Source organism: Aplidium turbinatum, chromosome 7, assembly GCF_918807975.1.
Source record: "Aplidium turbinatum chromosome 7, kaAplTurb1.1, whole genome shotgun sequence".
NCBI lineage: Eukaryota > Metazoa > Chordata > Ascidiacea > Aplousobranchia > Polyclinidae > Aplidium > Aplidium turbinatum.
Window position 1 is genome coordinate 29,008,759 of NC_137478.1, and position 25,729 is coordinate 29,034,487.

The 25,729-nt window shown below is 37.4% G+C and overlaps 1 protein-coding gene and 2 non-coding genes across 3 annotated transcripts; all 3 read right to left on the minus strand.

The window, feature by feature from the left end:
• Positions 1-1,159: 1,159 nt before the first annotated feature.
• Positions 1,160-1,302, minus strand: LOC145774905 (U4 spliceosomal RNA). The gene has a single exon (XR_014290079.1). It is a non-coding gene; the product is annotated as a U4 spliceosomal RNA (small nuclear RNA).
• A 5,780-nt stretch (positions 1,303-7,082) lies between these two features.
• Positions 7,083-25,050, minus strand: LOC145773910 (paired box protein Pax-7-like). The gene is made up of 8 exons (XM_082585034.1): positions 24,952-25,050; positions 23,117-23,282; positions 22,341-22,488; positions 20,367-20,472; positions 15,427-15,656; positions 10,418-10,619; positions 9,416-9,660; positions 7,083-7,355 (listed from the first exon to the last, which is right to left on the minus strand). Exons 1-8 carry the CDS (start codon positions 24,995-24,997, stop codon positions 7,083-7,085), a joined length of 1,416 nt encoding a protein of 471 aa, XP_082441160.1. The 5' UTR covers positions 24,998-25,050.
• Positions 18,475-18,557, minus strand: Trnal-uaa (transfer RNA leucine (anticodon UAA)). Its single transcript has one exon. It is a non-coding gene; the product is annotated as a tRNA-Leu (tRNA).
• Positions 25,051-25,729: the final 679 nt, after the last annotated feature.

Below are 25,729 nucleotides of genomic sequence, written 5' to 3' on the forward strand. Positions count from 1 at the left end.
TGAGCTTATAGGAAAAACGCGTGGGTGTCGAAAACTGAAAATTAAAATGTCTTCCTTGTCGATTCTGTGGTCAGGTTTTAGTATTTACCCTCGGCTCAGTGAACTATAACAGTATTGCCAGATGCTAATAAATGAATTTCACCAATACCTACCTCTTCACGATTCCCAAACCCAACAGGTTATTGCTGACTGCATTAGCATTACGCTGCTAATACTCGGTAATCCGGTTCGATAGCTCAATTAGTTCGCGCTTGATTCACGAACAAAGAAACTGCAAGATCAATCGGGGTTGGTTCGACTCTTTCGTCTCTTTGTGTGTGCGCCTGAGGCTGAGCAACGCATTAAAGGATTGCTCTCTATCCAGCGGCACCTAGAGGATGGAACAACTCACAGACAACATCACTTCAACAATCAGAAACTTCTCTCTGTCAAACTTGGTGACCGGGCATGCGCAGTAGCGTTGACAGGGTGGTCCAGGAGGTACTTTTAGACTAGGACCAGAGATAATTTTAGGGGGCCAATATCTTTCCAAGGGGTCCGAGAACTAAAAGAAACCACCGGCTGTTCTTTGGATGCCGTGCGTTTTTCTTAGAAGTAGGTCTATCTTAACTTGGGGCAGGAAGATCTCATAGGTAACGGCCAACATTATCTTCTCAACGGCTCTGGGCCTGCGTCAGTGGTTCACAGCCTTTACAAGAGTGTGAAACTGCCAGGATTAAGTTCCTAAAAAAGCTTTTTTCATTCGACGATAAAGATTCAATTAAACTTTGCCTCATGCCGAAAATAAGTTATCGTTGCTCGGTGTAGCTCCTGCGAGCTTTACGTACATCGTTTCTACGTTCTCTGACGTCACTCATTATTGACTCTGGAATCTATTCTTTTTCTCACTGCAATAAACTGCTACGCAAAAGTATGGACATTGTTCTCAAGTCGTCCCCATCACTATCGTGTTTGGGATGTCGCTGTAGGCCTAGGCCTACAAACATGTAGCCTATATTTCTGTATAGGCGGATTACTATACTAACTGTGCCGCTAATCTCGACTTTTTTTTTCACAAACCGATTGTTAAAAATATGTTGTTTGGGTGTGATGAATTAAAACAAAGATAGCCCATGCCGGTAGCATAAAAAAATAACTGCATGCTATTGTATGAATAAGAGTTCCGAAGAACCCATCAGAAATTGCCACAGCCGACGGTTTTTCACGTCGTCTAGGCGAGGTATTGGGAATAGTTTTCAACTATAGCAATAATCGCGTCTCAGATAAACCTCATTGACTACGATGTCGTCTCTGCGCAAAGCTAAAATATTAACAATAAGGTTTGCTTTCTATGGGAAAGACTTTACTTTTCGTTTGTGGTCTGACAACAAGTTTTTTTCTTCAGAGAATCAATATATCTCGCTAGGATATGAACCCAGCACTCTGTCACTGCTCCTTTCCACCCCGTTAGCTTAGTGGTTACGCTCTCGACTCAAGATCAAGCGGTGTTAGCTCGGCTCCCGGGGTATGCGCTTAAACAACCCATTTCAAGACTGCTCTCCATTCACGGCACCTAGTGGATGAAATAATTCCCGACAACAACACTTCAACACAACGGAAATTTTACTATGTCGAGGTGTTGACTTCGGTGCCTGGGGCTGCGTCTGTGGTTCAAAGACTTGACAAGTACCTAGGCTATGCAAAATTGCCAGGATTAAGCTCTCAAAAAAGCGTCTTTTCCAACCTGAGGATAATTAAGATCAAATCGATCTATCAATCAATATTTTGCTCATCAGCAACATTTAATTTATTTGTGTTGGCGGAATATTTACTAGCTAAGCCTAGGCAAACTACAAGCACAAACTGTTGTAGTAGCCTAGCCTATTTGTAATAGCCTAATATGCTGGAAGTACTGCTTGTTGCAATCAGCGCGAGAAATGTCCGATTCTTTCGAAGCTACATTCTTGCGCTGACTGCAACGTGTTTATTGTTCAGTTTAATCAGTTCGATTTATGCACTGGTAGACAGTACTTGCGTAGTTCTTTTCCCTCACTTGACTTCACAAATAAAAAGTATTAAACACAAATGTCAAATTTGTAAATTTGATTTAGGTTTAGGCGAGGCTTACACCGAACATGCAAAACTGTCTTCAGCATACAAAGATGGCGCATGTTTGTTTTCTTTTACCATTCACACCAGGAATACAATTTTTGGTGTGAATGGTAAAAGGAAACAAACATCCGCCATTTTTGGTGCAAGTTTTGATTCCTAGTTCTCAAGTAGGCTAGTTGTTAAATCAACAAAAAAACGGAGCCAAGAGTGGACCCAGCAAGTGGACCTTGGCAGAGATGGGTACCCTATGATCTTGATCTTGAAGATCACGAATGATCTCGAAGATCAAGATCGTGATACTGATCTTGAAAATCACTTTCATTTTGGTGATCTTGATCTAAGATCACTTTTTTTGTCTGAACAAGATCACTTTACAATTGAAGTTTACTTACTAAAAAGAGGCATATTTTTAGAACTTGTACTGTAAGCCTACAAGTGGCGATTACTAACATTAAGCCACTGCTATAATATGATATGTGTCCGAGAAAAGTTGATTTAAAGTTTCAATCTAATTTGGTTAGTGTTGCCATTTCAAAGTTTTTCTGTATTAATCATAATAAATAAATCAAGTTCAGTATATACTTTACGATGACATGTGATCAAAAATTATTCAACTTTGTTCATAATTCTGCTCTGTCAATGCTTAAAAATGTTCGCTTTCTTTGACTCAATTTTAAATGTTTTTAAAAAGTTTAAAATAGCGAGCTAACAAAATTGGGTTTTGTAGCCGACTTCGGTCATGTAAAGTGGTTTATTGTAACAAATCAAACAAACCAATAATTGTTTATTTAAGGTCTGAGTATAAACAAATATGTTTAAAAAATACAAGTGTTAATAAGTCATGTAATTTTCACTTTGTGTGAAGCTACATAATATGTAATATATTACACTTGTATATTATATTATAGGCTACTTGTAGTATGCTTGTATACTTGTATTATACTATTATATTACACTTGTATACTTGTATTATACTTATATAGTATATTATACTTGAGAGGTTACCTTTAACCAGGTTACTCACAGTAAAATTTGTTTTTTTGCAATAGCGTTGACAAAAAATTTAATTTTTTCAAGTTTACAAAAGTGATCTTGATCTTCAAGATCAGTTTTGTAATTCAAGATCACATAGGCTATTCTTGGTGATCTTGATCTTCAACATCAGGGCGATTTCAACAAAACACAGTGATGTGTAGGTCTACGAATTCGACCTTGCAAGTGTACCCTGAATAGTATAATTGCAAACAGAGCTCTTCTCTTCCCAAGATATCATGTTTGATCATACCATAGTCCTCATAAGTAGCCTATGCAATTGAATCTCTTCTGCCCAGCTTTATCGGCATTAAGAGAATAGATTTTGAACAATAATGCATAGCCTTCTTGACTGTGATGAATCTGTCCGTCTGGAAAAAAAAGTTTTGAAAACAGCTCACTCACAGCGTATTAGCCTTCTGTTCAGCGATTGGTAGCCTAAAGACTTACAACCATACAACAATGGAAATTCACACAACTATTATTTTTTATCGCACGGTTATTGTTGCGTTTGGCTATACGATCTGATGGTTTTTGACCAAGGACATTGAGATCTTACTTTGGGCCCGCGGCCCGGTAATAATGAGATCCTCGGATGGATGGTCATTTATTTTTGTTTGGATGCGAAACAAAACGTATAGCCTACATAAAACAAAAACGTAGGCTACTGTGTGCATCCAATGAACTTGGGTACCAAATCAAGACATTTTGTAAGAAAAAAAGCACTGTATCCGAAAGATACGCTATAATTTCTTCGTTACCGGCCCCTTGAAAAGACTCCTGGCCCCACAAAAGTATCTCTGGCCCGGGTCCAAAAGTAACCCTTGGACCCTCTGTCAACTTTACTGCTTTTGACTGCATACACTAAAATGACTGCAATAGGATTTAAAAAAATACAATATATACAAACAAGATCGTGGGACTGATCATAACTTATTCAATTCGAATATTTGATTCTTTTGTGCATGTTAAAAACAAATGAGGTACGGTACAGTATTAATAGACACTTAGACAAAGACATGATATAACTTGGTTTAACCGACATAAAAGCAAACGTCTTGATTCAATATAGGCTATAGCAGTTGGTGGGTTGGTTTTGATTTTTTATTCTTAGACTGAGAATTCTAACTGGTTAATCCGGGTGGTTTCGCATAGCCTACTTGTAAAGGCTTTGAACTACTGACGCAGGCCTGGTTTCTGAAATTGGCAAAGTGACGTTTCTGGTTGTCCAAGCATTATTTTCTGTGAGCTATTCCATCCTTTACGTGCCACTAAGTGGAGAGCAGTTCTTGAATGCTTTGTTCAAGTGCACACCGGCAAATCGTCTCAGCGCTGCTTGATCTCGAAGTTTCTTCGTGTAGAAAGTCAGACGTTTAACTTTAACTAACTGAGCAATCTGGGCGGACTGAATTTATTGATACCTCAAGGTGCAAATACAAACACACTTAACAATTACAACCCAGCAGACCACCACTTTATCCGGTCCAGATTTTTACCAGATCGAGTGTAGATCTAACCAGATCTTTATCAGATCTGGACGAGGTAAAATGGCTGTCTGGAAAACAGACCAGCAATTGTCTTACTCTGAGCATCAAATTTGAAAAGCTGTTTACAGTTCTTGTACAGTATATTAATTTCAAAGAACATTTATTTTTACCAAAATTGTAAGAACATCATCAAGGTGGTTTGCATTGTTTGTTACGCTATAATAAATAAACAATGTCAGTGAAACTTGTGGATGATCTAAATTCTAAATGTTAGGTAGGCTACATGGAACAAGTAAATGAAATCACCATTATCAAAATAATCTAAACGGTCTGTTTCACCCTTTCTGGGATTCTCAGAAATTTCACGAATTCATGGACATTGTGTGTCTTTGAACAAAAAAAATAACTTTTTTGATATTCGACGTCTCTGATCGTTAAGTCATTATCTGGATGTGTAAATGATAGCACATTGTCTCCTGATTTGAAAGGTATAGTACGGTATGTATAATTGTATATTCTGCTTGGCTCTACACATTGTGACTTTGCGCTTGATACTTCGCGCTTATCAATTATCCGGTAAATTGAGAGTTGGACACGACAAGTGGCAGCGACGTAGCTGGAAAGAAAATTTCAGGAGAGCAAAAGCAATTATTGGGGAGGAGGAATATTTTAATGCTTTAAATAACAGTTTGTTGAAAATACTGAATGCAGCTAACCATATATGAAACGTCATTCAGCATGTAATGTAATATCGTTAAAACGTTGTAATAGTAGGCTATTAAAAGCATATTTTTTGGGGGAAAAGAAAAAATAAATTTTTGAGCTAGCGAATGCTCCCCAAGCTTTTCCGTTTCTACGTCCCTGACAAGTGGATGAAATCTATGAGGTCCTTGTGGCTACAACAGTAGCGAAAAACATGAAAATTAACAGTAGGCTAATTAGGCTACACTGTGCATGACATAAACGCTGTAGTGTATTTCATGAAACAAACTTAACGCAATAGGTCAATTTAATATACGCCATTTGATGCTGAGAAAAAAGATAAAAAAACTGAGATATAGAAACATGCTCATCAGTATTCAGCACATCAGTACGTGCTCATCAGTACAGGCGGTGACATCATGTACCTTTGACCCCATATTCAAATTGGTGATGCCCGGGCTTCCATAATCTCCAAGGGCTAAACATACACGTTACAATTTAAAAAAGAAAAGAAAAATCGTTTGCGATAAAAATGACTCACAATATTTTTGACCGCATACAGCATAGCCTACCATTTTTGTCGTATCCAGGCTTACACCCGGTAGTTGAAGATTTATATTAAGCAAACGGGTAAGAGAAAACACTAATCTTCGAGTCCACCTTCAAAATGTCTGAGCGTTCTGTCAAAAACACAGCCACATGCTCTTAAGCGGTGTTGAACCTGTGCGCTTTCCAGCGAAACTAATAAATGAAACGTGACTCGTAATTGGTCTAAACCAGTGTTGCGTAACATGAGGCCCACGAAGTTATGGGAAAAGTAGGCTATACATTGATTTAAAAAAAAAATTACAAGAGTTTAAGCAAAATTAATGATAAATTTAAAAGCTGGTTTGAAACTTCTTTTCGCAAAAAAGCTGATTCAAAGTAATATTTTATTTAAATGAAAGTAAAACTTACTCATTGGGTGGTTTATATGACGAATATTGACAAGACAAATACGACTCTGACGTCATAGGTGACGTCATGTGGAGATTCGTGGATTTGAAGTTGTCCTTGACGTCATTTCTTAATGACGTATGAGCACACGAAGCCAATGATTGATCAGAAGAGGATCTGAGATTTGTTCCAGCAGTGGTGAGCCCGCTGCTTATTTTTGTATTGAAGCACTGCTGGTGACCGAGTCCTGCAAAATTAATCGTGAAATATTTACACGGTCATACTGTATTATACCTCAATCGATAAATTGTTCTCACAGGCGTTAAAGACAGGGTTAGGGGTGATTGATCTCTATAAACATAAATTTTGAACGGCACACCAATACCGCTTATATTTTACGTCTAGAACATACGGTACTGACTAAAGTAGCATATTTGCATCAAAATATATGAACTTTTTTCTTTTCTTTTTTGCGCAACGCTCAGAGCTCAAGATGGATACCACTACACCTTGCAGGTTTACAATTTTCCATATGATTTGTTCCAATTAATGATGAGTCAGGTAACAATCCATTATATATGACCACAGTTTGGTCTTGTAGTGAGATTTTTAAATTTTGCATAACTTTTTGGTAAAGTGCTGAATTGTTTGCTTTAGGTTGTGGTACAACTTTAGCTTTTCAAACTATCTTCCCCACTTTACTAAACTTACTACTATGATACATAAACTATAATCTATAAAGCATGGTGTCATGAGAAACTTTTACCCCCTGACTATTGCAACACATACGAAACTAGGTCTGTACTAACTGAAACACACAACAGAAGTAAAATGTTAAAAATGAGATTTTTTTATTTTCTTACCCGAAGAAATATTTTGCTCGATGTTGGATAATGGAGATGAAGATGAATTGAGATCATGTGACTGGGCAAGCTGTGGGGGTATATTGTACTGACCATGAAAATAAGATCTTTGACTAGATGTATCGGATCCGGTATCAGTTGGAGAGGATGGATTGCCTTTTCTTCCTCCAGAAGTAAGGTCCGAGGACATGATGCTGGAGGAGTTGGTGGTATTGTTGTTAGAAGAAGGAGGCATTCCATAAAGCTTAAAAATGAATCCAAACAATTGCATTCCCAATTACTCTTCAAGACTTATTTACTTTAAGCAAACTACAAACTTAGATTGCAAAAAAAACATAACTTGCAAAAAAACAAAAAAAAACAATTCGAACTACAGAATAAAATATGATGATGATTCGGTAGTTTATCTCCAAATTCTGGTAGAAACTTTAGTTGGAAAGCTTTGGCTGTTTCTGTCATTGTCACATGCATACAACACTGTTGGAAACAAAGCTTAGAAAAGGCTTGCTCAGTTCCAAAATAATATAGGCTATATAAAGTTAACCTCAAAGTTTTGGTTAATTTTTATTTGAAAGACAAGCAGTGATACGGCCGGTGTCCTTTTAAAAGGACATCGTTTTGAATGCATCAGTATTGCATCATCTTATTTTGATTGAATCATTTTGGACTTGCTAGTAGTTGTTTAGGGTCTGTTTTGGAAGGTGTTGATAAATATTTGCGAACAACGTACTTTTTCTGAATTTTGTGAAAGTTTGAAAATTGTTGAAAAATGAGAAGAGCCCGATGAAGTGAAGTGAGGAGGAACATGCATGTTTTATTGCCTATTAGTAATAGATATGAATTATCTTTCTTCATAGTTTGGCACTCTATAATATTGTGCTTCTTACTACACTCTAATTTGTGTAAGGTTTTGCTTCTTTTATTTGTTTATTTTGCTTTATATTTATTGTTGCCTTTTAAAAGGACACCGGCCACATGGCCACATTTTTTTGGTTGTTTGTAACACTGTCAAAGGATATTGAACATCGTGTAAAAGCAGCACATTGTGCCTATGGAAGACTTAACTATCGTGTTTTCAACAACCATGCTATATCTATCCGCACAAAAATTATGGTCTTCCGGGCAGTCGTTCTATCCACCTTTCTCTATGCTTGTGAAACCTGGACATTATACCGCCGTGATATCAAACGTCTTGAAAAATTTCAGCAGAGGAAACCGGGTCAAATGCTAGGCACTCGTTGGGAAGATTGTCTCAGCAAAGCTGCAATCCTTGATTGCGCTAGGTTGGTTGCCCAGTTCAAAAGCCACCATATTGCAACACTGCCTTCGCTGGACAGGGCATGTCATGAGAAGGGACAACGAGGAGGGACAACTAGAGACAGGAACCCCCCCCCCCCAGAAGACCAAAAATGAGATACAAAGATCAGCTGAAAGTCTTCCTCAACCATGCAAACATTGATCTGGATTCATGGGAAAACCTTGCTAGTGATAGATTACGCTGGAGAAAAAGATCTAAGGAAGGCACGGAAATTTTCGAAAAAAAAGAATACAAAAAGCCCAAGAAAAACGAACACTAGAAAAGCTAAAACTACCACGTTCCTCCCTCCATACAATCCATAGCCCCCATACAATGTGACTTTTACCCACGTCTTTTCCATCATACACTGGCCTCCAAAGCCACATATGACATCACCATCCAAAGCCAAATTCGATTTGATGACGAAACCAATGCTCGGTCACGAGCTGGAGCCGACGACTGTGAGTGGCCTATCGCTATGGTTTGTGCCGCCCGCGGCGGACCATGATTTTGGACCCCTGAACGCGTGAAGTAGGAGCCAGCAAATAGAATTCGAGCCAAATCGGTTTCAAAAAATATTTTTACTATGCTTTTTCGTTTAGGTTTAAAAATATTCTGCCGCCACAAGCTTCCGACCGGGGGGGGGGGGGGGACTGCCTAATGGGGGGGGGGGGGCACCTTTCCACTAGCTCCGCCGATGGTTATCGTGAATATAATATGTTCATACAATAACTTTGAAACATCCTTCAAAAAAGATCTGACAAATTTCTACCGAAACAAACACCTTCTTATGTTAAGGTATCGCGAGATTTACATTTGACTATGTGGCCGGTGTCCTTTTAAAAGGCAAACAAAAAAATGCATCAAAAAAGCAAAAATCATCAAATTTTTTTAAACTAATTCAAAAGTTATGACAATACAACTTTGTGGCTGAAATATTTCCTAAAACGAGCAATGGGAACTTGTGGCGGCTTTTAATGGGTTAAGAAATTTTTTTTTAAACGTACATGTGCGCCGCTGGATGGCGATCTTGAGCTTTCATAAGAATGAATTGAATAGGTGTCGCTAAAGGTCGTGGCAGGCGGATGTTGACTGTATCGAGCAGCAGCGGCGGCTGCTACCCCCATTAATTCGTAGGCGGCCGCAGCATTATGAGAGACATCTCTTCCGCTATAAGTCAGTTTTTGGACCGATTGGGGAACTGGTTGTGTAAGAACTGTAGGATGGGATCGATGGAGGGTGCTGTTAGTATCTGAAAAAGAACCACGATTTAAGTGACTTGATGTTTCCAAGGCAACGCTAGTAACGTAATAAAGTAACATTTATCCTTTGCTGCCTTTCAGAAACACATTTAGTCGACCCAACTACACTATTATAGGTTCAAATGCTGAAAATGTATCGTGTAGTTTAGCTCTCTGGTTTAAAACAATAAACTTCTTGAAAAAGAAAAGTTATCTTCATAGAAACAAATTTAATTTTCAGAGCATCAAGTTACTCCTAATTTGAAGCTTCTCATCTAAAGAATTGTGACATCATAGATCCCTGAACGGTCTTGACCGTGAGACTACGAGTGCAATTAACAGAGCCCCAAAGGAATTAGATGAACCCCCACTTGAAAATGTGAAATAAATGCTGGGCAGACATTGGCTTATAATTTGCGTAAAAAAATAGCTTATTTATCTTAATAATGTGCTCAGTGATCCACTTTACTTCCTTTTTCATCTTGACATGATGTTTTAATTACCGTCGTTCCTCCTACTTTTTGACTAACTTATTATAATTTTTTTTATATATAAAAGCATTTGTTTCTTTCTAAAAGAGAAATTGCAGTTGAAAAAGTTGAAGCAATAAAAACAGGGCAGAGATAGCAATAGAAACTAAATATAAATTTTTGAGAAAGGCATGATAGGAATTATTTTCTGATTGAAGACGACACCAGTCGAAAAAGATTTAGCTGAAGGACAAAGAACGAAGGATTTAAATAAATTGTTTTTATGGTTTTTGCTTACCACTGGTTGAAGTAGAAGGGTGCAAATCGTGTGCCAGTTGAGATGTTTGAGCGTAACTCTTATTTGATGGCCCCATTCCTGGGAAACCTGGGTGATAGTTGAAATGAGAGGGCATATGAGGAGGAGTGGGCGTGGGGATTCCATGAAATTGTTGAGCGGACAGTTGTTTTCTCCATCTTGCCCTCCGGTTGCTGAACCATACCTAAAAAGGAAATACGTTTAACTGTGATTTGACAGTGGCTTTGTCCACCAAATGGAGCGGTCTGTGCATCTTTAATGATGAGACCAAATGCTATTTCAATTGAAGATACCTCCATCACCTATGGAGTGGTAAAGTAAAATCTTCTTTGAATTCCGCAACGCTAATTTCAGAACTACGCAAGTCAAATGAGGGTAGCAAGTAAAATGCACTGTTTGGTATTGTAGTGATTTTTCCTTCATACAAAACAAAAATACCGGTACATATAAAAAAGGTTATCAACTAGTTGAAAACTTGATTTGTAGTACAGAACTTAAATACAGTGAGGCGAAGGTTTTTCACGTAGCTCGAAGCTGCAGTACTTTTCATTTGGCTTTCTTCAGGCACTTGTCGTCAGAATAAAATTAACTTTATTCTGAGTTCAACTACAGCCAACTACAGGCCTGTTAGCTCAGCGCCTCCAAAGGTAACGTGACCAGCTGTATTAGTATTAGGGACGGTACATTACGGGACGCGCAACTCCGTTGTTCCTTCAACATTAGAAGGGTCAATTGCCAATTTGACACTTTTTTTACGCTTTACTGCTGGCTTGCTTTCAACCAAAAACCTTAAATTACTTTAAAACCAACTTCACTCTTCTTATATAACCCATAAAAGGTAAAATATTTTGTAAATTACAAAAAAATGTAACCCTTCTAGTGTTGCGGATAAGCCAAAAGCGGATGAAGTTTCGCATCCCTATGATCTACAATCCCTAATTAGTATAGTGAGTCATGTGTTTAACTACTAAAACTTTGCATGCTTCACATCATAAATGCATTCGGGAGAGTTTTATGTTTTCATCTTGTCTTTTTCTTGGCATTAATTACTCACTTTGCAGCACCTTGGCAAAACTGAAAATATTTATTGTATTTCAAAAGTAAACATTTTACATAAATAAAAGACTGTTATGAATGTGCAAGAAGGGCTACGATATTTACTGCTCGTTTTAAATTTGCGTACGTCATAATCAAAGCATCACAGCTGTTTGCAATCAGCGATGCTCAATATGTGTTGGATTATATTATTTGATTCAAACTAACATTGCAACTATGTTAGAAAATAAATTAATTGACATGATCATGTGAGATCAACAAATGCTAAAAAGTGGACCTTTCGTGACTGCACTGAAATTATTGTTGTTGTAATTATTTCAAAAGAGATTCAAAGATTTCGGTTGATTGAACAAATCAGGTTTAAACAAGCTTATCTTTCCATCGACGCCTCAAAGCAAAACCAAGATTAGATCTTATTGCAACCAGAGTTATCAGACTTTTTTGCTTGTAAACATTTTCTTGCGAACTTAGTCTATGCTTTGGATCTCCAATGTGAGATATTCAATAGGCGTTTATCAACAGACAGTGATGTGAACTTTAGTCAGTCAGCAAAACGGACCGTTTTTAATTCCTTACGTCTAGCGATGTTGAAACGATGTGAAAAGGGGTAAGTTTTGCAGGTTTGGGTTACCGCGGTTAGATTTGTAGCCTACTACATTATTCTCAAACTTTCTGCTGTGACTAATTTCATCTTCAATGAAATATGATGACTCGGAGAATAATCGCGTTTTTTATCAGCCCTGAGCGCAAAACAGGATCATTGATTGTCATTTCAGATTAGCGACATTAAGTCGACTGGATTACGCGATAATAAGAAACACATCAATTGACGACGACAAGGCAGTTGTATATAGATGACGTCATCAATACATGACGAGTTTCGATGGCAAACAATCATATTTAGGGTTGACGGCTGAATATCATCAATTTATTTAAACGTCATGAATGTCGGTCTGGGAATCTTTAAAATCTTGAAAGTCGATTGGTGAACTACGAATACAAATTCCACAGTTCAGGCCTACTGCAATAATTAATATGACTTAACATTGAAAATTTGCTATTTTCAATTTTAGCTTGGCATTTGCAACCCTACTGTAGTCATGTAATTTATAGCCATACATTGCAAACCTCTTCCAGAATGCAATTTCGACTGTTGTGCGTACTGCGAGTGATGAAATGTCGCCACACCAGACTTACATCTCCCAATGCATAATTCTCCTTAAAACATTTCTTGGACTGGCCTATTGTTCATTTCTGTGTTGCATAAACGCTACGGCTGTGAAATGTGTTGTTACAAGCGTTGCGTATATCACGATCATTGTGTGGTAGACTATGGAGTGAATCGAAAAGGTTAATGAAGAAGATTAGGTGAGATGGTATTGAAGAAATTGATTGAATAACCTACGCTTTAACATTTCGCCAATCAGTGTTTGTTGATGCAGTAACAGTTTGATCATGATAACAAAAAAGGTCTTTTACTCTGATTCCATCAATTGTATTTTGATGATACGATGCTGGACAAGTTCCACATCCATCATGCATAATGTATTTTGATGGTAGGCTATATGAGTGCTTTAATTGTGAGATATTTTAACACTTTGATCCTTGCCTACATCAATCGAATTCTTGTGCATGATACATAACGATTGTGTGTAGCTGAACCGGATGTGACGATGTTTTTGGATTAAAAAAAAATTAAAATTAAAACAATTAAAAATCTAAGAAATAAAATAGAAACAGATTCAAGAAGTTTTATTGCAAAATGCCATAATTAGACAAGGTTTTCCATTAATGACACTCCTTGATCATAGGATTGCAACAGTAACAATACTTGGGCGAAGACCACCTACTCAGTCAAAGACAATTGTCTTTGCGATAAAGGGACATGTAGCCGTCCGGAGCCTATGGTCTGGTTTTGTTTGTTGATTACAGAGGAGTCGACATGAGAAAAATGCTTCACCGCCGTTTTGGTACCTTTGAAGACGAGGTCTTTAGGTTATAACCATGTTTTGACAACAAGTTGCCTCCGCGAGGGTTAAAGTCATTCAAAGATCGTACAGATAACAAGCTTAGGGAACACCTCCGCTTCGTGTGAGCTAAACGCGAGTTTTCAGTATCTCAACCGAAGTGAAAAACAAAAATTAATTAACATGATACGAAACAATTACAAATTTATTGGCAATAATGCTATATTGCAATATTTGGCAATAGAAGTTTTTCAACATTAGACTATAATGCCAGCACGCATGCCTAGTGGCCTGTTACATTCTGAGTCAAGAACTGCTTTACAGTACAGTTACACGTAAAGCAGAAATATCCTTGAAAATTATAAATATGAAAGATCATCACAAGTTGTTTGTAGGTTTTGCAGGCCTGGAAATAAATCGTTTTGTAGTTGCAAGTATCAACGATTTGATTTTGAACTTATTTTTTGTTAGTAACTTGTCGAAATTTTACAAAAACTTGTGACTTGAGGTTAATGACGTATTTTCCGTAAATCCAAAGTATTTAGTGCATGCTTTAATTAAATTTAATTAACACAAATGAAATTTTTACATTGAAATATCACAACAACTTTATTTTTACCGAAGAGCAGATAGCCTATACAGAAGTAAATTGAATAAGTAGATCTACTCTAAGTGAAACTAAGTTTGTTGAAGAATTATAACTATAATTTTATCGTAAAACCTTATTTCATATTTTTGAAAGCTCCTTTGAAGAATTATAAGAAATTGAAATAACTTGGCTGCATGTAGAATTAAATCTGCATGCCTTGCTTTCAGATTTTTGGCGCAATGCTTTATCTGAGGAGGAAGACGAGGCACGTGGCTGTGTCTGAACCTTTTACGCTTTGCGAAATTTGTTTTGGATACTTTCACAAACACAACGTTGTTGTAGCAATAGGTACCTACGCGTACAATTTTAAAATTGCATACGGTTATGGATAATTAGAACTAGTTCCGGCGTGACAAAGGAGTCTAGTTCTCAATGATATAATTGTGCTTATATCAGGTTTTACACAAGCGAGAGGTAATAACTGTATAAACCATTTGATTTAAATTAATAAGTTGGATTGATTTGATTGGTTTTAAATCTTTATCCTCGGACTGACAAAGCCTTGACAGGTTATTCCTGATAGTTTCACAAACTTGTAGGAGCTTTTGACGCGGGGCCGGTCACCGATATTGACAGAGTGAAGTTTTCCGATTGTTGAAGTCTTGTCTTGTTAAAAGCTGCTAAAGGTCATTGTGGCATGTGCGAGCTGTTTTTCTAACTGCTAGTCTTGTTTAGATATCTGTAATTTTCTTGTGTTGTCCTGGTAAGCCATAGAGGTTTCAATCAACTTCAATAGCGACGAAGATAGGTTTGTATTTGCGCCATTTTGGTATCAGTGTTGCTAAATTGCAAGTCTTTGCAAATCAACCAACATACGCCACTGCTTGAGCTATTCATGGTACCGTACACTAGCAACAACAAAAGGTTACTGCGGTTGTCAACTACTGTCAATATAAAATCGGTTTGTTTTATGTGTGGCTAGGTGGGTTTTTGTTTCGATTGGGCGAATAGAAATAAAACGATTGAGTTCTATTTCAGGGAGACGCTAATGAAGACAAAATGTTGAATGTTGCATCCACTGCAATCTGTATGAGAAATGTATATAAAATCTGGCCTTGCAGCTTCATTATGCTAGATAAAAGACTTCTTTCAAGAAACTATTTCACAATGACACAAGGGAAAAAGTATCGTTTGTAGCCTATGAAGCACTATTGATTTTTTTACATGCTGAAGTTTAGTTGACATGCTGAAGTTTAGTTGACATGCTGAAGTTTAGTTGACATGCTGAAGTTTAGTTGACATGCTGAAGTTTAGTTGACATGCTGAAGTTTAGTTGACATGCTGAAGTTTAGTTGACATGCCGAATTAATTGAAATTACCTGCACTCTTGCTTCTGTGAGCTTTGTTCTTTGTGCCAACTCTTCTCTTGTGTAGATATCCGGATAATGTGTCCGCTCAAAACATTTCTCCAATTCATCCAACTGTTCCGCACTGAATGTTGTCCGACTTCTCCTTTGTTTCCGCTTTAAGGATTGGTCTGCTTCAGCTTCTCCGTCTGATCCGGTATCTTGATCTTTCTGATCGGCACTTGAAGATGTTGGTCTGTCACCTTGCAACAGCAACGTCATTTAGATCACAATGACGTCATAAAGAAAAGACAATCAACGTGTTGAAGCTAGCTGGGTAGCCTGCTAGCGAAATTCCACATCATATCCACCGGTTGTCTGCTGTGATCATTATTTTATCACAGTGGATTATCAGTATCCGGATAGTTCAACAAAACGGAAATTTATTGAGTTAACAGCTCATCAAAAATGAATCATATGTTTTAAAATTGACCGAAATATGATTTTACCAAGCTTGTCTCATTCCTATGAATAATATTTCTTACACGTACGTTTTATTTAATTAAAATCACTTAATTGAAATGAAAGAGAAGGTCCTAAATTAATTGACATCTGGTAAATTCAGGTGAACTGAGACCTTACACGCAGAACACATTCGCTTTTTGGCGCTCGTGACAAGCAGTTGAATGATAGGAGAGCAGTTTGCAACAAGAAAATAGTGAAAAGAAAAACTACAAGATAGTTGCTCTGAAAATTTAAGATCAGAGTAAGATTATAGGCTACTTGAACAGTGAAACCTCGAGTTCACAAAAAGGCTAAGTCGGTATCTTTTATATCTGTGCGACAAAGACTGCAAAAAATCTGCAAACAAAAGTTGAAGCGTAAAACTAAACACATAATTTCAAAGCTACAGAATTATAGCAACATCTGTTTTAGTTACCAAGTAAGAGAATATTCACGTTAAAATTAGGTTTAAACAACCATCTCCTTTATCATCATGGTGGTTTACTGCAATAAAATACCCCAAATGTCTTGAAGGGAATTTTATCAAGATGTAAAAGTACCAAGCAAAACAAAGCCAAACCCAAACTACAAGTTTAATTTTTTATCGATTTACTGTATCAAGACGTAGAATTGATGTAAAAACCCTATCTCGTAGTTATCGTAAAAATCTTGTGTTGAACAGGCAGCAAAATTTGAGATGCTTTCTGGACTTTACGAGTGAAAGGAGAAAAGGTAGTTTATGTATGGCAGCACCTATCTTGTTGTTCTTGTTTAATGTTTGTGTTTGCCTTGCTACAAAAAACATTTTCTCAACCGTTAACCTTTGACCCTGCATTCTCCACCATCAAAAAAGGAGTCCAATTAAGGAACGTAAAACTTTCTTTGCATTGAGTCTGAGAACGAAAGATCATTGCAAATAGCCTACCTGCTTTATTCTTTGAATATCTGCTTTATGTCACAGACAGTAATCTCATCTGCAATGACTATATCAAGGCAAGAAGAAAAATATAAAGTGCAATCGCTCACTACGTTGCTCGTATACCAAACTGGATATCAAATATTTAAATGTATATTCAATTGCAGACAGGACGTCACTGTTTCGACCTTAAAGGTCTCCTCAGTGCAGTAAACGTACACTAGACAGAAACATTTCATTTCCGCCCATTAGGTCAATGATTGAGCGCACGACTTTGTAAGCCTCAAAATCAAGCGGCGCTGGTTTGCCTCTCGGAGGAAGCGCTTGAGCAACGCATTTCAGGACTGCTCTCCATTCAGCGGCATCTAGTGGATGGAATAATTCACAGACAACAACACTTCAACAACAAGAGAAAACTTTGCTTTGTCTAACTCGGTGATCGGCCTTGCGTCAGTGGTTCTATCATTTACAAGTATGCGAAACTACTAGGAATAATTTATCAGAAGCTTTGCCAGCCCAAGAATAAGATTCAAAACCGACCAATTTCACTCACTGCGCACCAAGTAAATGGACCACGAGTGCAGAACGGTAGTTTGTTTCTGTGTGGGGTACCCCAAACAATGACTTATCGTTTGTAATCCACCAAACACAACTTATTTTCTTCGTATTTTGCATAAGGAGACCAAAAAGTGGCTGGATTCTATTATAGATTTTCTGAGTAGCCTGGAAAAATAGCGACATCCTCAAGGGGTGAAAGGATAAACTGATTTTGAATGCAAAATTTTTACTTTTTACTGTTAGTGCTCAAGAGTTAAAAAATCAATAAAAAAATGAAGCAAGTTCCTATTAATTCTTTCCAAAAAATGTAGTTGGCTTGCAAACACGATCTATCACAGAAACAAAATGGCGTCTGCACTAAAACTAAAAACTCGCGAAAACGAATCTAGCTATGTTATAACTATACTCCATACACTCAAACCACAGAAGCTCATTACTTTACCCGTTGTTGCGCATAAAACTGAGTCCTTTGCTCACGTTTAATTTTTCACAATCGTTCCACTGTGTATTTACTTCTGAGAACACTGATATATTTCCAGCTTATTTTTCGAAACAAACTGAGGTTACGAAAAGATAATTCTGAATTCAAACAAAGTTTTAATAAATATAGGTACAAAAATTTGAATGATACAACAAAAACTACGTAGCCTAAAGTGACGAACACTAGGCCCACGTCATAAAAAGTCTACCCAAAGCCGTTGAGGGGATAATTTGGGCCTAGAAGGGCCAGAATCAATGAGAAACTCATGGCCCAAATCAAGACACTTCTAAAAAAAGGAATACAAATACACGGTCAAAATACGCTATCCAAAGCAGACGCAGTGTTTTTTCAAGTTCCCTATTCTCTACAGTCATCCCGGGTTAGGGTTCAAAACTACTCCTTTGACTTCCCTGTTAATGTCACTTCTACCACAGCAATCCAGAAAGGCAGAATCAAAGTCTCAATGATCAACGAACCAGCCACCCGTTCTTCAAGTGCACTTTGGAGCATGTCTAAGTGTCTTGCCGAAGACACAGCTGTGTGCACTCGATAGGTGTCGAACCGACGTTCTCGAGTGTAGTACCAGTTGTGTTATTCCCTTGGCAGCCAACAAAAACCTAAATACTGGGTGTGGGGTTCGAACCCACGCGGACATCTGTCCATTGGAACTTAAGTCCAACGCCTTAACCACTCGGCCAACCCAGTGCGTATTAAAAGACGACAGAAAGTATCTTAGGACATGCAGTAACAATATAGTGCTTTTATTGCTGTACAGATGGACATCGTAAAAGAACGTTTTGCCATAGAAAAAGCTAAGCATGATGGTTTTTTTTCAGAGAATATAGGAAAGTGTTTCCATGAAAGATTTTTTTTATGTTCATATAGAAAAGACCAAGGGTCTCAAACACGCGGCCCGAAAGGACGCTTTGGTGCGGCCCGATGCATTTTTGAAATTTCAAATATTTAACAATTAAAATTCACTCTTATTCACTATTTTAACAAGATAAATTTCACTTTGAAATTGCTCAAAAAATCTGAAAAGCTTATCAAACTTCACCCGACTTGCGCTATAACCCATTGTCGCGCAATTGTTACATCATAATCACATTGTTTTGTCACTTTTTGTGCCAATATCATAATGGAAACCGTGGCAGCCTATTTGGGGCCGTTAGTTGTTCAAGGATTTTATTTTTTAGCGCTTTTTGAAAGTCGGTTGCAAGATTTGTGTTCTGCAGGTCCAAGTCGTTCCATTTTCTTTTTCATCTTTCGTTTTTACAGTGTTTGTCTGTCTCTTTGTTCTTAAAACCATTTCTTTTATTGCGTTCTCACTAATCACTATATCATTTTGTTTATTGAACCATGATGAAGATATCCAAACGACAGTTAACATCAGTGGTTGGAATTAGCATTAAAAACTTGATAATTTATTTTTTCTTTTAATTTTTACTACGATTGCAGTTTCTAATATAATTGTTATTATTTTTCATGCAAACTTTGTTTGATTGCTATTGTGAATGTAAGTCTTGGTGGGATAAACAGTAGCCCCAGTGTACAAATCTGGGCTGTGGAATTAGAGTTTGTAGGAAATTGAACCAGAGAAGGTCCATGTTATGCTACAAACTTTTGGTTTCACTACTTGGAAATACCTTAATAATGGACCTCATTTAAAAAGTTTAAATTTTTATTTTTGTTGAAAGGTTCGGTGAAAAGTTTTAGCCTAAATGTCGTAGCGCGAAACAGCGTGAATTCGCATGAGAAAGTGTAAATTGGAATACTTCATGTTGCCTGTACAATTGTTATCAAATAAACAACCATTGTCATTTCCACACTTTCTATTAAAAGCAACAATCATTTCTGGCGGTTCTCGCAACAGGATTCCAATAAGAGTCTTTACCTTTGACCTCGGATTAAATTGAAAGAGCAGGGTGGCAGAGTTTGCTGAATGGGCTGAGTAATTTTCTTTTGTTAACAAGCTAGCAGCATAATTGGCCTTTACACCAGTGTAAAAAAATATTTAGTGTTTTTGACAAAAACCAGCAATATTCTAGACACATTATATTTACCATAAACTACAACCCTCCAACGATCAAAATAACATTTTACTGTGACACTTCAACAAAAATAAATCCCAGATACAAAATTCTAGCATTTCTCGCTTTTGTCGGCTGCGTAGCCGAATGGTGAAAGTCTCTGGACAATGCAGGGGAAGACATCAGTTACTCTTCTATCGAAAGCATGCGATTATATGCTTGAGGTAGACACGAAGATTGGCTTCTTTGCCTTTTTCTCTAATAATTTTTTACCCCAGATATCAGTCAAAAAACTAGTTTTTCAAAACAATGAAACTGAAATAATGTCTTGTTTGCAATAAGCTTGATTTTGGGCTTAGAAAGCGCAAAACCCAAGGTGCAATTAAAATTTTTATTTTACAACGTTTAAAAGTGTCTTGAAAAAACATCTTACACAACCAGTTTTGCTGCTTTTGAGGTGACTAGCCTACAAGCAAATATCTACCTTCTTCTGATTCTTCCAGTTCATTGTCCACGTCACACCCTTTGGCTCTCAACGTACGACTGATGGAGCTCACAGATGGGACACCGCCTCTGTCGCACACGCCGTCCTGTAAAAATTAACCTGGATTATGTTAATATGCAATGGGATGCACTAGCTGTCATTGTTATAAATGTTCCTCACATAAACGTTGCTTACAAAAGTGAAAGTCACTCAACAAATCATAAACAACCTTTCAACGATTTCTTTCGGAAAACTTCGGAAAAAAAACAATCGGAAAACTTCACTCTGCTAATCTCGGTAACCGGCCCTGTGTCAAGAGCCTTTACAGGTATGCAAAACTAGCAGGAACAACCTAGGGATTGTAGATCATAGGGATGAGAAACTTCATCCGCTTTTGGCTTATCCGCAACACTAGAAGGGTTACGTTTTTTTCTAATTTACAAAATATTTTACTTTTTATGGGTTATATAAAAAGAGTTAAGTTGGTTTTAAAGTAATTTAAGGTTTTTAGTTGAAAGCAAGCCTGCAGTAAAGCGTAAAAAATGTCAAATTGGCAATTGACCCTTCTCAGGGGCGCCGGAACGATTTTTGACTGGGGGGGCAAGATTACAAAAAAGGGCACTTTTATTTACTAAAAGGCCAATTTTTTTTAAGTTTTAAGATAAGATATAGCGATAATGCTAATCTATCAGCTCACTATGTAGGCTATTGAGTAATGATAGCCTACAAGTGTCCGGTATACAAAGAAGGGCATCATGCTATGTTATAATGATGTAACCTACTGTTAAGCCTTCGGCCATGGCCGCTAAGTAGTGCTTGAATGACCGCCGGTGCTACCTCCTCAATCAGCCAAGTTTGGCCGCCGGTCTCTTCTAGCCAATTATTTAATTTCGCAATAGAATGATCGTGGATTAACTGTCGAAAATATGTAGTATCAAAGAGTAACGCAAAATTAGTTCAGCGCGTCATAATCGCCACTGTTGCATTGTGCGGGAATATTTGTTATTGATGGAATATATCCATCTGCGATCACCAGCGCTGTAAGTCTTGTTTGTAATCCCGACGTTTATTTTAACAGAGTCTTAATCCGAAGTGCTAATTTTCATCGGCTGGCAATATTGTCGTTTTTATGTCGATTCGATGTTGTCGGACATTGAATCGTTGTTAAAAAGAAGAACTAGGTTAGTTGACATGTGAGGGGAAAAAATTTTTGATCGTAAGTTATTTTGCAAAGATCGTGCTTCTTTTAGTAATGTTCTTCACATCATTGAAATACTTATTTTATTACCTTGCCGTCATCGTCAACACATGTCGAACGTTGTTTTTCGTTGCTAAAAAGAATTCTAGGGGGAGTGGCGAACTTCTTTAAAAATCAGCCACATTGGAGGCACTCGTCACTCGTGCGAGTGTCGTTAGATGGTCCCGCAATCCTGGATTACAATCCCGATAAAGCAGTTACTGCATGGTGCAACGATTCTATTGTAGGACGTCGCCCAGGCCCAGACTTCAACAACGCTAAGTGATCGGCACCATTGGGCACCATTGCCCAAAGGGCACCATTGCCCCCCTGCTCCTCCATTTGCAGAAAAATCCAGGGCAGGGGGGGCATCCGCCTCCCCTGCTCCCCCGCTTCCGGCGCCCCTGACCCTTTTAATGTTGAAGAAACAACGGAGTTGCGCGTCCCGTAATGTACCGTCCCTAGAACAACCCATCAAGGCTTTGTCAGTCCAAGGATAAAGATTCAAAACCAAACCACCATTTCAACAAATGTTTCAAGAAAACGTAGTGTTCCATCAGAATTGTAGCCGGATTGGCGTTTTTGTGTCGAGATAAATTAAGATTGAAATTTTGATTGGACTTGTCCTAAGTTGGAAAACAAAGTAAGGCTTGGACTTAAATTATGTAGATATCAACAGGGAGACATGTACAGTAGGCTATTTGCAATAAAGCCGCGTTTCATTCCGTGCTGCATACCTTTATAAGTCGTTCACGAATCTCCCAACTGAAGATCCCTGGATTTTCCTTTTTGTATTCTTCTATCTTATTATCGACTTCCCCACTCCCCTCTTTAGGTTTGTTACTTCCAACCGCCCCCGGTTTTATGGAACCCGTTTCCTGATACCTAGGATAACAAACGGGCCTAGAGTAAAATGACGTCACGTTGCTCTTTGCTTTAGATGAGTTATTCTTGTAAGCAAAGACTCAAAAGTGCAAGTTCTAATTATCATCGATCTCTTTTTATTCTTGCTATAAATTGTTTGGACGAATTATTAGAAATCGATGTAAATATATTTTGCTGCAATTATCCTAAAGCTGATTAAATACAAAAAGTATTTTAAACAAGTATTTGAATACTAAACTAACAAAAGACATACCGTACGTTCACAGTTTTTAACAATATATAAGCCAAACTTTTCATCACTTAAGACTTTAATTACAATTCAGATGCAGAATGTCTTTAGAAAATATTTCATAAAAGTTACAAAGAAAAACCTTTTCAGAAAAAGACCTTCCACAATATTTTATCATAAGGACTGTTTTCCGTGGAAGATTGTTTCCATGAGAGATATTTTCTCATGGGATGTTTATTTGAAGTATTTTGTGTTTTAGTTGTTCGATCTTTTAGAAAACGAGATCGCCATGGTTTTCACCCAATTATCCAGGAACCACGGTCAGACCAAATGAGATTGAATTTATGTTTAAGCTCACTGCATGTATGTAAAAGTAATAAAAAGTAATGGAAATCTAACCTGCATAGAATCTTACTGACACATCCGTGTGAGACCCTCAGTTGTCGACTAATAACGCAAGGTCGTACTCCTTGGGCAGCCATCTCCACAATCTTATGACGTATATGGTTGGGCAAGGGGCGTCCGTTGATAAACATTCCCCCTAGTTGGTTAACGCGGCCGTGACCTGCGGATAGTTACATTCAATTCACATTATCTTGCAGACTGAAAAACTAGATTCGCTATCAAAACCCGTTTTCTGCATTTGTTTAGCCCTATCCAAGATTTCGCCATGTGGCTGAAAAATTGAAGTAGACAGGAAGGCAAGGACCAATCTTCGTGTCCATCTTCAGGCTGCCTTTAAGTGTCCTGCCAAAGATATAGTCGCGTGCTCTTGAGCGGTGTCGAACCCGCGGCCGTTCGACTGCCGTACCAGTGCTTTGATCATTTGGCAAATTTTACATTGATTCAATGTTTGAAGACGTTTTCAGGATAGCTGGAGAGTGTTGCCGGCAAGTGTCAAAAATTGTTTCTGTATACAGCACAAATCGCGATTGTATGTGTACGGTAACCTAATTGTTTTTGCTAATCTCAATCACAAAAATTGTTATTTTTGTAGCAATAGTTTTATTGTGTGGTAATTCCAAACGGGTACTGAATAAGACGTTCAAAAAAAAACAACCCTGGTCTTCCTTGAGCCGCTTTACAGATTTTGCGACAGTTTTTCATGTACAAAAATATTACTTGTTTTGGACAAGAAACGTTTTTGAGCCGCGTATGTTTCAGTAAATGGCAAGACAAGGAGTCGGGGCGTGTCGTTGCTCTGTTTATCCGATGACTGATCCAGTGTAGCATCGACAATCAAACTTTAACTCATAATCAAAGCGTTTTGTTTTCTCTTAACACAGCTTACGGCTAAAAAAACACAAACAAGATGAACTAATCGACCCACTAAGTATTTGATGGCATTGAATGATGAAAATAAACAAGTGTGTGATTTGGTGCGCTACAGAAATTTTGTTGGTTCACAGATGAACTATCACCCAAACGATGGATAAATCTAAATAGTTAAACGATGCTTAGATGAGATTTTTTGGGTTATCCAATACCCTTCGAAATTTGTTGAATATTACATTGTTTGCTTAAATTATTATCATTGATATTCATTAAACCTACAGATAATACAAAGTTGATTTTGTGAAGCCATCCAATGCTTTGTGTTTGCGTTGAGGATATCAAAATTAAATTTTCCGATTAAATTATCATTAATCTATGAATAATATATCTAAATTGTTTATTAATGTTAAGTTATTGACTTTTTTCAAAAAACATTCCCTTAACAAGAAACTGCAAGCAGTATAGCGCTTCACAAAATGTTGCCGAAGAAGATAGCCTCACCTGTCTCTGTGTTTCTCAAAAGAAGCAAAACTTTGCAATGCCGGTAACGAAAAGCATTGTTGCCCAACTCAACCTCAATGCCCCTCAAATACTTGAATCAGTATTACAGGAGGAGAAACGTGTCAAAATGGCAAGCAAATAAAACATAATTTTATTCATTAAGAAATTAAACACTGTAGATAAGTAAATGAAACAAAAAAGCAACAAAAAGACGAAGGGCGATAACTGTCTGTGGAGAAAGTTTGAAACTACAGCTGTTTGCTTTTCAGTATTTGTAATAAGATGAACAACCATTTGTGGTGGGTTTGAAGATTTTTTTTTATGCATGAGCACAAGGAAAAGGAAATTTATCTTCGGTATAAATTTTACAAACCTTGTGCAAAAACATGGCTAAACTGAACAATCACAAGTAAACAAGGAAATCATGAGAAATCATATTAAACCTATCTGCCACCTACCTTCAAGAGGAAACGAGGAATGAAATGTGGTATTCGGATGCATCATTATGACGCAAACACGTCAGTGATGACGTAGACTTGTATTTTTCTACCTTTTTCAATTGATCTCAAAAAGGTTAAATTAAAAGATAATTCAAATCCTGAATTATTTTACTTTTTAAACTTTTTGCCTTGTAAATGTTTATATTTATTTCTGAAATACATAATAAATTTGAACATGTATTGTGTGCTATTATGAAAGCAAGCAAGATTCAAAATTCTGGCCACAAATTTCATAGAGAACTCTGCATTGTTCGGACAGGCAGAGGTGCAACTTAAGGGTAGGTAATGGTACACATCAATTGCAAGCTATACATTTGTAAACTAGATCCCTTTTTTATGATTGGTCAAAGATTTGCGTTACAAATGTAGTGATTAGGCTCATTTTAGCTATGCTTTACCAAACACAACCCCCTACTTACATTACGTTGCTGCTTGCTGCCATTACGTGAGTTGGGCAGCTTATGTTTTGCCGCGTGATCTGCATGAGTTGAGTATAAACGCGAACATGGCTGAGCAACATAAGAATATATTTTGCATATTTACAAATAGTTTTACCATTTTAACGTTTTCGGCTAACTTAAAGTCATCATCAGGAATCTGAAATATTTGTAAGAAACACTTTACTCATTTTTCCATAAATTTTTACCAAAGGAAAGGAAAATTTCTGTGCTTTCACAAACGTTTTCCCATCTTCAGAAGGTGGTTGCAGTTATAAGCTCATATATCGTAAGCAAGA